Below are 13,071 nucleotides of genomic sequence, written 5' to 3' on the forward strand. Positions count from 1 at the left end.
GGTTCCTGCTCAGACCCTGGTGAGGTATCATCTGTAAGAGGTGTACACTGTCAGGCCCCTCGTTCTCCTCTACCACCTTGACCAACCTTCTGTAAGGCCCCAGTGTGAGCTACAGTGGAGGGACAGACCAAAGGCACCCATGGTGTCACTACTTCACTTTCTGCAGCCCTGCTCAGCCCCTTGCATGAGGCAGAGCCCCTCCTCCTCACCCCAGACTCCAGCTCCAGGCCCCTAGCTTGCTGTTCCTACCCAGAGCCTGAGCAGTCTCTCGGGAAGGAGCTGTGACCCCAGTGTCCTGCCCAGGGGCCCTGGAGTGGCTGAAAGAGCGGCTGTTCCGTGTGGGTGAGGACTGGTATTTCCTGATGGCCCTCGGGGTGCTCATGGCTCTGATCAGCTATGCCATGAACTTCGCTATCGGGCGCGTGGTCAGAGGTAAGGCCTCCCCAGCACACATATCCCCTCAGGGCAATAGGAATCCTACTTTAGGCTTGGGATGCTAGCTGGACAGCCAGGGGCAGTGGGGTGGGGCAGGGCTGTGGGTAGCCAGGCCTGGAGTTTGTGCTGGCTTCATATCTCACCAGTTGTGTGACCCTGGCAAGGTTCCTTTCCCTCTCTGGGTCTCAGTCATGTCACACACACAATGGGGGAAAGAGCCTGAATGCCTGTAGGAGCCTTTACTTCTGGCCACTGTCCCCATCTTTCTCCCCTCCCTCCATGCTGTCTGTTCAGTGGGTACTCACTTCCCCTGGACACTCAGCTGCCATAGTAAGGCTCCGCACTGTCTCACCAAGTCCTCCCTAGGCCTCCTCTGGTCTTTCAGGGACCCAGGGTTTGGGAGGGATGGGGAGGGTACCATCACTGGCTACTGGACAGAGGGGAAACTGAGGCTCAGTCCAGTCACTCAACTGAAGTCCCACAAGTAGGAGTCTGGAAAATTGAGATATGGACCTAGGGACCTGGTCACTCTCCTCTCCCTGGGTGGTGTGGGCCTCTCCCGGTCTGTAAGTGGGCACTGTAGTGTCTGTCCCCAGGGCTGTAGAGGCTCTGGGTGGCTCCCTGACAGCTGGGCATCTCCAGCGCACAAGTGGCTATACAGGGAGGTTGGGGACGGTCACCTGCTCCGGTATCTCTCCTGGACTGTGTACCCTGTGGCCCTCCTGTCCTTCTCCTCCGGCTTCTCACAGAGCATCACGCCCTTCTCTGGAGGTGAGTCATGGTCACTGGTCTCTGGCCAGCCTGCCTTGTCCTGCAGTCCCCATGGGTCCAAATCTTTTCACATCCCGTGAGGATTCTGAGGAGGGAGGGCAGAGGACGGTGCCACATTATCATTAGTGCTGGGGAAGCGGGCTTGGAAGAGCCAGGCCACTTCCACAAAGTCACACAGGGAGAGGGAGAGCAGGGGACCCAGTCATCAGTGGCTTGACTTGACTTCCCTGGGATCCTCTGGGATAGAAAAAAAAAAATGTTGGTGGTTTGTCACCTGCAGGAGCACAGCCCATGATGTCAGGGCTGGGTTGATAGAAGTAGCCAGCTCCCAGGCCCTAGAGCACCCTCCAGCTGCAGCCCACGGGATCTCCCAGGTGTCGCCTAACAATCGTGGGTCCCCTCCCTGCCGCTGTAGCCTTCAAGGCCCCACTCAGACCTTCAGCCATTTCTCTTGACAGCTGAGGTCACATATCCCACTCACAGGGTGTGTGAGGTCCCGAGGATGGTGTCAGAGTGCTGTGTGCATTGTGGCACTGTTCAGTCTGTGCTGGGCATGGAGGCAGTCACTTGGAATAGCAGGAGGATGTCTGCCAGTTCTAGGCTATCCTGGGTCACACAGTGAGACCTAGTTGAGAGAGAGCCAGCCATGGCATGCAGAATGTACCTGATGTCTCTGATCTTGTAGGCAGGGTTGGGATCAGTACTTAGATGGGGGGGTGGGGGGGTGGGGTTGGGCGTGTGGGAATACCTTGTCGTTCCCTTGCTCCAGGGTCTGGACTCCCAGAGCTGAAGACTATGTTGTCTGGAGTCGTCCTGGAGGACTACCTAGATATCAAGAACTTTGGGGCCAAGGTGGTGGGCCTCTCCTGCACTCTGGCAACAGGCAGCACCATATTCTTAGGCAAAGTGGTAAGAACAAGAGAGCCCACCTGCCTTCCTCCTTGTTCCTCCACACCTCTGGACATACAGCTCAGTCCCCAAGTGTGACAAGATGTATCTTGGGATAGTCCTGGGGTTTGGGGTTCACCGAGGACAAGGAAGTGAACGAGAAGGCGGCTGGGCCAGGCTTGGAGCTTCCATTCCCTGGGGCCTTAGGGAGGAAGAAGAGGAACAGGGAAGGGAGGACTCAGCTTCCCCAGGTCACGGACCCTCTGCACCAATGCTTTGTTCCCCACCCCCACCCCCAGGGCCCCTTCGTGCACCTGAGTGTAATGATTTCTGCTTACCTGGGCCGTGTACGAGCCAAGACCATGGGGGAATCTCAGGTGAGGGGTACAAGAAAGAGCCCCTTTGACCAGAAGGGGAAGGGAGCCGGTCCTGAACCCAGAGCTCTGTTTTCCCCAGAATAAGGCCAAGGAAATTGAAATGCTAGCGGCTGCAGCTGCAGTGGGAGTGGCCACGGTCTTCGCAGCCCCCTTCAGCGGTGAGAGCTCCAGGCACCTCCTCCACCTTGTAGCCTCCCCCTGGCCCTGAACTCCCTGGCTTGCCCAGTCCCCCCCACTGCCCCCCTACTACCCCAGTTGGCTTCTGCAAAGCCACCCCAGGGTGGCTGGGGTGGGGTGTCCAGGCCTGTAGACTTCCTTTGAACTCATGTGGTTTTAAAGCCTAGTCTCACTGTGTGGCTCTGGCCAGTGAGTTCACTGCTCCGATCCTGGTTTCTCGGGCTGGTAAATGGAAAACCTCACAGGTGGGGATGGGGACATGAGGGCCTTCTTGGCTTGAGCCAAGGACAAAGGCAACAGGGGCTTTTGGCTGTCCAGGCAGCAAGACAGCAGGTTTGAGAGAGTCAGGGAGAATGTGACCCCCAAATCCTGCAGCCAGGAGATAGAGGCCCTTCTGTGCTGTGTGCCCCCAGGGGTCCTGTTCAGCATCGAGGTCATGTCCTCACATTTCTCCGTCTGGAATTACTGGAGGGGCTTCTTCGCTGCCACCTGTGGGGCCTTCATGTTCCGCCTCCTGGCGGTCTTCAACAGTGAGCAGGGTGAGCCCCATACGGGGACCTAGTCTCTACTCTTCCTTTTCTGCAACTCCTCACCCCATCACCTTCTCCTTCCTCCCTCTCTCCATTCACCCCTCCCTTCCCTTTTTCCTCCTTCTCCTTCTCTTGGTTTCTGGAACATCTGTCCATAAAGTCTAGCTCTGGGTCTGAATGCTTACCTGTACTGAGAAAACTTGCATGCACGTGCGTGCGTGCGTGCGTGCGTGCGTGCGTGCGTGCGTGCGTGCGTGTGTGTGTGTGTGTGTGTGCTTGTGGGCATGTGCACACCCAAATGTGTGTGAATCAATTTGTTTATGGCTTTGGGTTCTCAGTCTGTCTGCACCTTGGTCACCATAGTGTCACAGAGAAGGTTAAACAAAAACCAGAAAACACATGTATTCAGACAGTCCTTCTGGAGTCAGGACTTCCAAGGGAGCCGGTCTTCAAGGCCAGCATGGAATTTTCCTACAGGAATCTTCATTGCTATGATTTCCCCTTTTGTATCCATCCCTAAGTCTTGAGGGGTGCTGTGCCGTCTATCTCTGACCTAGTGTGTACACTCCCCCAAGATCAGCTGAAGCATACAGGCTAAGTGCGGAGCCACTAAGTGCGATGCCTGTGAGCCTAGTACACTTAGCAGTCAAGACTGGAGGATCCTAAAAAGCTCCTCTTGGTCGAGGCAGTATGACAGGATTGGGCACCTCTCGGTTCTCCAAGATGGCTTTGAGAGAGGGACACAAGTGACTCCTTTTGACCTTGGCGTTTCAGCTCTCCTGTCTCCTAACAAACAAGCATGGTGATGAATCCTGCTAGACCCTGGTCGTCTTGGTCACCAAATTGTTACCAGAGCACCCAGACATAACGTGTACCACCTCAGGAGAAAATGACATGATAGATACAGAATGAAAAAAAAACAAATTTACTTATATTTTTGGTCACAACTAGGGAAGGGTCACAACTCAGGGAGAAGCCAAGACAAGCATGAGGGCCACATATGTGTGCACACATACGTGTGCACAGAGTAGGACATACACGTACATGTGCACAGAGTCATTCTGATGGGCACCCAGTCTTCCTGTCAGATGTTGTTTTCTTGTGATTCATTCATTCTTCCTTCCTTCCTTCCTTCCTTTCTTTCTTTCTTTCTTTCTTTCTTTCTTTCTTTCTTTCTTTCTCTCTTGGTTTTTTGAGACAGCGTTTCTCTGTGGCTTTGGAGGCTGTCCTGAAACTAGCTCTTGTAGACCAGGCTGGTCTCGAACTCACAGAGATCTGCCTTGCCTCTGCCTCCCGAGTGCTGGGATTAAGGGTGCGGGCCACCATCACCTGGCCAGGATTCTTTCTTTCCTTCCTTCCTCTTCCTTCCTTCCTTCCTTTTTAAAAAAGATTTTATTTATTTATTTATTTATTTATCTATTTATTTATTTATTATGTATACAACATTCTGCTTCCACACCAGAATAGGGCACCAGATCTTATAACAGATGGTTGTGAGCCACCATGTGGTTGTTGGGAATTGAACTCAGGACCTCTGGAAGAGCAGTCAGTGCTCTTAAACGCTGAGCCATCTCTCCAGCCTTCTTCCTTCCTTCCTTCCTTCTTCCCTCCCTCCCTCCCTCCCTCCCTCCCTCCCTCCTCCTCTCTCCTCCCTCCCTCCTTTCTTCCTTTGTTTCTTTCCATAACAGGGTTTCTCTGTGTATCCCTGGCTGTCCTAGAATTTGCTCTGTAGACCAGGTTGACCTTGAGTGCTGGAATTAAAGGCATGTGTCACTACTGCCCAGCCCTTCTTGGGGAATCTTTGTTGCTAGACTCCCTCCTTGACGGGCAGAAGGGGACCAACAGTGCGCGTTGGGAGAAAGGCTCTAAGGGCAGAAAGAGCTAAAGCTGCCTGAATGGTAAACTCAGGTTGTCAGACTCACAAAGCCAGAGACGCTTGATCTCGGGGCACAGTGCTATAGCCCATGTATGAATTATTCTGGGAGACTCTGTGTGGATATGAGTGTGACTTCAGACTCCCCACTCCCACCCTCCCCCAGAGACCATCACCTCCATCTACAAGACCCGCTTCCGAGTGGATGTGCCCTTTGACCTGCCTGAAATCTTCTTTTTTGTGGCCCTGGGGTAAGTGGGGTCTCAGGCCCTGACAGCCCAACGGGGCTCTTCCAGGCATGAACTGGGACAGCTCTTCATTCACCTCACTGCCACTCCAGGGCCATCTGTGGTGTCCTGAGCTGTGTTTACCTATTCTGTCAGCGGAATTTTCTCCGCTTCATCAAGACCAATCGGTACACCGCCAAACTGCTGGCTACCAGGTGGGCGAAGGCCTGCAGGCAGCGCTACTCCCAAGTCGCCAGAGAAAGCCCCACCCCTACCTGAGTCAGAGTCTTACCCATGTGTCCCTTTAATAGTTTCTATGGGACACCTCACCCACAGTGTCTCCTTTCCTCACCAGTACCCACATCTCCTGCCTGTTTACTGGAAATCAGCCTCATCATGGAACCCTCCCATTAGTCATTGTCTCCTTTCCTCCCTGAGTCCCTTCTCCTGATCTTAGACTTCCTCTTCCTCCCTCCTGACCTAGCAAGGCCAATCCCCACCCTGGCCCGGCGGGTCTGTCATCACATCACTGTCCCCTCTGATCCAAACCCTCACTCTGCCTTCCTTCCTGCCACCTGCGTCTTCTCTGGAGGGGTTTGTCGGTTTCTTTCTTTCTTTTTTATCGGTTTCTTTGCCCTGCCCTCCTCCATAGTTCTTTCCTCGTTGTGGGGCTGTCTCTGGTAAGGAGCTATGGTGTCCCCCACATTGTGGGGGAAGCAGAGGAGGCAAACTGGAACTCCCTTTCTCTCACAGCAAGCCCTCGTATGCAGCTCTGGCTGCCCTGATCCTGGCCTCCATCACCTATCCACCTGGTGTGGGGCGTTTCATGGCTTCCCGGGTAAGGGGCGCTGAGCGAGGGGGTGGGGGGTGAGCCCATTTGGTGTCTTCTCTGTGTACATCGTCTCATTCATTCCCCAAAACTGTCTAAGGGAGCTTCCTGTGGGTCACTTTTCAGATGACCAGGTTGTAGCTCAGCAATAGCAGAGCCATCCTCAGGGTCCTCAGCTAGATAGGGGAGGGTGAGACTCAGGAGGATGATGGGACAGATGGGACACGCTGACTGACTGACTGATTGACTTACGGCTGCCTCTGCCCCAGCTCTCCATGGCGGAGCATTTGCGCACCCTGTTTGACAACAACTCCTGGGCCCTGATGACCCGGAACTCATCCCCACCCTGGCCTGCTGAGCCTGACCCCCAGAACTTGTGGTTTGAATGGTACCACCCACGGTTCACCATCTTTGGCACTCTGGCCTTCTTCCTGGTCATGAAGGTGGGTCCCTTCCGTATGCAGATCTGGGGGAGGATGGGGCTGCCTCCACAACGGGACCCTGGAGCACTGTCCACTTTCAACCAGGTCTCTGATCTGAGCCTGACTCACTGTGCTCCTGCACAAGTCACACTGGTTGCTTCAGCCTCAGATCCCTTTTGCATTTTTAACTCCGTTTCTCTATCTTTACCATGAAGGAGGGGCTGAGGCGATGGCTCAGTTAATACAGTGCTGGCCTTGAAAGCATGAGGCCCTGAGATGCACCCTCGGCACCCACGTAAAAAGGTGGGCTGCTGGCACACTTATAATCCCAGCACTGGAGAGGTTGGCTCTGGAGGATTGCTGAGGCTCACTGATCTGTCTGTCTAGCCCGATCCATAAACTCCAGGCCAATGAGAGACTAGCAAAGGAGGTGAACAGCTTTCAGAGCATGACATCTGAACTTGTCCTCTGACCACCGCAAAGATGCGCACATGCAAATTCGCACACACCGTTTAAAAACAAAAACAGAGTCAATGGGGTAGTTATTCTTTCTACGCAAAGGGCAGGCTAAGGGTGAGAAAGTGAATGACTTAGCATGTGCCAAGCACACAGTGGGAACTTGACGAGCGCCTGTTTGATGTTGTCTGTAACTCCAGACGGTGCTTCAGGCCCAATACGGGCACCGTTTTCTCCGGGAACTTTCCACTTGAGTCCCATTCCTCCCTCGGCCACTTCTGCCCCGTTGCCTATGACCTCTGCCCTCTGGTCCCTTCTTCTATCCCCGCACAGTTCTGGATGCTGATCCTGGCCACAACAATCCCCATGCCTGCTGGGTACTTCATGCCCATATTCATCATCGGTGAGTCTGGATTCCAGGGAGATTTGGGGGTGTGGGGCAGAACCGTGGTTCCTGTACACCATCTGTCTCCCAGGGTGGTACTGAGAGTGGGGGTCAGGTCAGCCTGACTCCCCTTCACTCTGAGTCTGTGGCAGGAGCTGCCATCGGGCGCCTCTTGGGAGAGGCCCTGTCTATCGCTTTCCCAGAGGGCATTGTGGCTGGAGGTGAGGTCAATCCCATCATGCCTGGGGGCTATGCTCTGGCAGGTGAGTGGACAGCAAGTGGGAAGACCTCATGGGCTAGAATATGGCTGAAGGGCTGACGTTTGTCTATGGCACGAACTGTACAATGTGCCTCCCACTCCCCGAGCCCCGTCGTTCTCGGAAACTTCCAGCTCTCTTAGCTCTGTCTGTTTCCCCCACTCTATACCCTCTGTATCCCTCTCTCTTGCCATGCCTGGGTATTTCTAGCAGTTTCCGGTATGTGCCCTCTGGATGCTGCTGACATGAGCCATGGTCACACTATGCCCACCTTGCCCTCTGGGTGAGCCTGGCTGCTGGCCTGAGTCACCCACGGTGGCTCTGTCCCTGCAGGTGCTGCTGCCTTCTCGGGGGCGGTGACCCACACCATCTCCACGGCACTGCTGGCCTTTGAGCTGACCGGACAGATTGTTCATGCACTGCCTGTGCTGATGGCGGTGCTGGCAGCCAATGTCATCTCCCAAAACTGTCAGCCCTCTTTCTATGATGGCACCATCATGGCCAAGAAACTGCCATACCTGCCGTGGATTCGTGGCCGCAAGATTGGGTGAGCCTCGGGCTGGCTAATGGGCTGTCCAGGATGGTCTTGGAGTTAAGGGACCCCCCAAATCAATGCAGTTGTCCTCAGGCCACCCTCTGGCTATCAACCTCCCCAGAGCCTCATGTGTTTGGAGAGGAAGCTGGGTTCAGTCAAGTGTCTGCCTTGCTTCAGGTCACATGGAGGTTGAGGCCTCTCTCCTCTCTCTCTTGCTTGGTTCTCCGAGCTGGGTGGTCAGGATCTGGGGTGCAGATGGGGTCTGCATCCACCAGATTGTACCCAGTGGTTTCGGTTCCCGAAGCTGTGGGGCTAGAGGCTCAAGATCCTCTGTGTTCTGGGTCCAGCTCCAAGCTCGTGCAAGCTACTGTCCTGCTCCAAACCCATCACCTCAGCTGTCATGCGGGCATTACTTTTGTCATGTTCTCAAAAACTAAAATTCTCACTGGACGTTGGTGGTGCACGCCTTTCATCCCAGCACGTGGGAGGCAGAGGCAAGTGAATCTCTGTGAATTCATGGCCAGCCTTGTCTGCAGAGCAAGTTCCAAGGCAGTAGTTACACAGAGAAACCCTGTGTTGAGAGGGGGAAAAAATCTTAGAATTCTCTCAGGTTTGAAAAACAAACAAAGCCCAAACCAAAAAAGTTCCCTGGGCAGAATTCTGCTAGGCGATACAGCCCCCAGTGAAGCTAGTGCTGGGAACTGAGGGTACAGAATATGCCCACTAGTGAGACAGTCTCTTTGTTCCTTCCCATTGCAGGGTCCTGGGTGCCACTCATTCCAGGATCCCTTCAGTCCCGCCCCCAACCCCTCTCATGTTGCCCTCAGAAACCAAAAGTATTTGTTACTTTTCTCCTTGGTACAATAAAGCCCCTGACAAAGTCAACTTCATGAGGGGAGGGTTTATTCCAGCTCACAGTTTGAGTGTGCACAGTCCCCCATGGAGGGGAAGGCATTGCAGCGGGTCACATGGCATCCACATCAGGGAGCAGAGAGAGATGGGCACTGGTGCTCAGCTCCCCTAGCTTTTGTGTTAAATTCAGGACCGTAGCTCGGGGGATGATTCTGCCCATGCTTAGGGTGGGTCTTCTTCCTGCCTCAGCTGATAAAGTCTAGAAACTATTTTGCTAAGGCCTCATGATTCTAGGGTTTTTGTTTTTGTTTTTGTTTTTTCGAGACAAGGTTTCTCTGTGTGGCTTTGGAGCCTATCCTGGCACTCGCTCTGGAGACCAGGCTGGCTTCGAACTCACAGAGATCCACCTGCCTCTGCCTCCCAAGTGCCACCAACGCCCGGTGGTCTCATTAAGGTGAAAATGATACTAACTATTGCAGGTGGGTCCTTCCCAGAAAGGTCCCCTGCCTCTCCCTGAGGTCTAGCGGGGCCTGACAGGTGCCTCCCTCTGCCTACAGCTCCCACCCTGTGTCTGTGGAACACTTCATGAACTCTACCCTCACCATCCTGGCCAAGGACATGCCCCTGGAGGAGGTGATCAAGGCTGTGACCTCCACAGATGTGGCTCAGTTCCCTTTGGTGGAGACCAGAGGTACTCAGCTGGGGTCCGTGGAGGCTGCCTGGGAGGCTGGGTGGGGATTCCCTCTGAGTGTCAGAGGAGCAAAGGCAAGCAGGGAGTTGGATTTTCTGTGTGACCTGGGAAAAGTCACTTCATTTCTCTGTGCTTTGGTTCATTCATGGATGAAATGGATATAATAACCATGCTATTTCCTAGGTTTGTGTCATGTTTAGAGCCGAGCATGCTTTTGTAAAGCAGCCTAGGGATGGCTCTTGGGATTCTAGTCAGAGATGATGTAGCCATCTATAGCTGCCAAATATCCATGTCTAAAACTGAATTTCTGTAGGCAGGACAGTTACCCCACTGTGCCTCTCAACCTTCCTTATCTGGAAACTGAGTGACCAGTGTCCTCAGAGACAGGAAAATTGTGTAAATTCCTCTGAGATAAGAGCACCCGGCATGAGGCTGAGGACACAGCCGCTGGTTAAGAGCATTGCTGTTCTTGCAGGACCCGGCCTTGGTTCCCAGCACTCCCATAGCAGCTTACATCTGTTCTTCACTCTAGCTCCAGGGACTCTGGTACCACCTTCTGGCCTCTGTGGGGACCAGGCACACAGTATACACAGTGCACGTATACATGTATGCAGGCAAAACACTCATACACATAAAATAAAAATAAATACATTTTTAAAACAAGCACCCAAGCCAGGCATTGGTGGCACACTCGGGAGGCAGAGGCAGGTGGATCTCTGTGAGTTCGAGACCAGCCTGGTCTACAAGAGCTAGTTCCAGGGCAGCCTCCAAAGCCACAGAGAAACCCTGTCTCAAAAAAACAAAAAAACAAAAAAACAAGCACCCAGCATGTTCTTGGCACTTAGTAAGTTCTCAGGTAGCGTGGCTTCTGTATTCATAACATGTCCCTCCTAGAGTCTCAGATCCTCGTGGGCATTGTGGAAAGGACTCACTTGGTGCAAGCCCTCCAGACTGAGCCAGCGTCCTGGGCTCCAGGCCAACAGGTGGGTCCCCCTGCCGGGTGTGGGGACAGGGTGGAGGTGTGAGCAGGGTTATGTAGGGGGAGAGGAGTTTAAAGAACAGGAGCCTGGGAACTGTAGGCTGTCACAGGTCTCCATCATCTTTCCCAATTCCCAGTGCTGTCTCCAGGATGTCTTGGCTGGTGGCTGTCCCACACAGCCAGTGACCCTGCAGCTGTCCCCAGAGACCTCCCTGTATCAGGTAAGGGAGAATTAGAAAAAGTGGGTTGAGAAGAAAGACCTGGTGGGAGTGTTTGGGCTCCACCTCCTCCCTCTGTGCAGTGTCTCACCACACACACACACACACACACACACACACACACACACTCACACACACACACACACACACACACGCACGCACACGCAGGCACACACATGCAGGCACGCACACATGCACACACACATACAAGCGCACACACCATACCCACTCATGCATGCAAACACACACACATGCATTCATGCACTCACATGCATATACACTCACGCACACATGTATGTGCACATAAACCATACTCACACATGCTTGTACGTGTACTCACATACACATGAACACACACACCATACTTGAGCATGCACACATGTGCACACTTCTCACCTGCAGATGTTCCCAGCAGCCCCCGCCTGTGAGCCTGTGAGCAACCAGGGTTGCTGGGGCGATGCAGAGGAGACAGGGCAGAGAGAGAGCCTGGGGAACACATGCTTCTGGGTGGATACACAGTGTTAGTTAGAAGCATCCCATGGAGCTGGAGAGATGGCTCAGCTTCAGGAACACTGGCTGCTCTTCCAGAGGACAAAGGTTCAGTTCCCAACAACCACACAGCAGCTCACAACTGCCTGTCACTCCAGTCCTAGAGGAGTCAATACCCTCTTCTGGCGTCTAGGGGCACTGCATGCACGCAATACAGAGGTATACATGCAAGCAAATACCCATACACATAAGATTATTTAAAAAAAAAAAAAAGCTGGGAGTGGTGGCAAATGCCTTTAGTCCCAGCACTTGGGAAGCAGAGGCAGGAGGGTTTCTGTGAGTTTGAGATCAGCCTGGTTTACATAGCAAGTTCCAGACTGCCAGGACTATATAGAGAGACCCTTTCTGAAGAAACAAAACAAAACAAAAAATGTTTAAAAATTTAAGCATCACACAGAGATCCAAATTTGAGGAACTTCGCCTTCATCCGCCTCTCAGAGCAGGCACTTGTGTGGGGTGGTGACAGAAGCAGCCTAGGGACCTGCTATGGCCCCAAGTTTTCTTCCAGGCATTATATCCTAGAGGCTCAGTAATCTGGACCAAAGGATTCCTTCTACCGGTGAGGCCTTGCTTCTCACATGGAGTCTGGCTACCACCTAGCCAATGTCAGACTAGACATTGCAGGCTGGGCTCTTCACTCACCAAGGCACAGAGAAGGGTGTGGGCACAGGGGTGTTCCCTGACTCCATCATTTCCTGTTAACTGCCCCTCCAGACACACACCCTCTTTGATCTGCTGACCCTCCAGACGCTGTTCGTGACATCACGAGGCAGAGCTGTGGGCTCTGTGTCCTGGGTGGAGGTACTAGGGTCTCCAGGGTGGGCAAAGTGGGTGGTGGGGCACCAACATTCTCCCTTTCAAAGATTGGGAGCTACAAAGAACTCTGATGTACCCTACTCCTTGGATTAGAGTTGCCGCTGAGCCTGGGGATCAGCCTGTCACTCTTGGGTTCGGTGTCACTTGTGCCATTGAGTAGGGACCATTGAGGGTACTCTCAGTGATGGAGGCCAGAGCTGTCTCCATCCCCTCAAACCCTCCCTCCTCTTCCATCCCCTTGTCTCTGCTGTAGCTGAAGAAAGCAATTTCCACCTTGATCAACCCACCAGCCCCCAAGTGAGCCAGCCTTTGGGCTGCAACAAGGACCCCGGCTGCCTGGCTCCAACACACCCCTTCCCTCCTACTCCACCCCTCCAACCCAACGCAAACCCTCAGTGCGGCAGGCAGCTCTACCCAGCCTGAACTGGGCTCCACATTATATAGCCCACCCTGAGGGGACAAAGGAAGGGGAAAATCTCACCCTGGTGGATGTGCCTTCTGAGATGCTGTGTTCCTGAGAAAATAAAGTGATGCCCAGAGCCGCTGCTCACTCCTGCTCTCCCTCAAGAGTACATATTTGACCCCTTGGGTTCTTGTGTTGGCCTGGGTTAAGCTCTTGGGGCACCTGATGCTCACAAGGGCCTTGAAGGCTGGGCCTGGGGCTCTTCAGCCCCCACACCTTAGAGGGAGATGGAGGGAAGTGAGGGTCCCTACCAGGTCCTATGACACTTGGCCTACGTATAACAGGACCTTGGAGGTGAGGTTCTACCTTCCAGACTTGGTCTCCCTGGCTGTGGTTCAGCT

General features: G+C 53.7%; 1 protein-coding gene across 4 annotated transcripts; it reads left to right on the top strand.

Annotated features, from left to right (window-relative positions):
• Positions 1 to 217: 217 nt before the first annotated feature.
• On the top strand, positions 218 to 12,817 carry LOC100753449 (chloride channel protein ClC-Ka). 4 transcript variants are annotated; one of them, XM_035438884.1, is made up of 19 exons: positions 218 to 432; positions 1,078 to 1,206; positions 1,976 to 2,115; positions 2,394 to 2,471; positions 2,551 to 2,629; positions 3,062 to 3,187; positions 5,218 to 5,302; positions 5,392 to 5,493; positions 6,032 to 6,116; positions 6,377 to 6,550; positions 7,319 to 7,388; positions 7,523 to 7,633; positions 7,961 to 8,174; positions 9,572 to 9,705; positions 10,600 to 10,688; positions 10,822 to 10,905; positions 12,166 to 12,252; positions 12,521 to 12,600; positions 12,664 to 12,817. In XM_035438884.1, exons 1-18 carry the CDS (start codon positions 363 to 365, stop codon positions 12,566 to 12,568), a joined length of 1,905 nt encoding a protein of 634 aa, XP_035294775.1. In that variant the 5' UTR covers positions 218 to 362; the 3' UTR covers positions 12,569 to 12,600; positions 12,664 to 12,817. The 4 variants fall into 4 exon arrangements, with proteins under 4 accessions (XP_035294775.1, XP_035294776.1, XP_035294778.1 ...); XM_035438885.1 differs by lacking the exon at positions 12,166 to 12,252; XM_035438887.1 differs by lacking the exon at positions 7,523 to 7,633.
• The last annotated feature ends 254 nt before the right edge of the window (positions 12,818 to 13,071 follow it).

This window comes from Cricetulus griseus, chromosome 2 (assembly GCF_003668045.3).
Source record: "Cricetulus griseus strain 17A/GY chromosome 2, alternate assembly CriGri-PICRH-1.0, whole genome shotgun sequence".
NCBI lineage: Eukaryota > Metazoa > Chordata > Mammalia > Rodentia > Cricetidae > Cricetulus > Cricetulus griseus.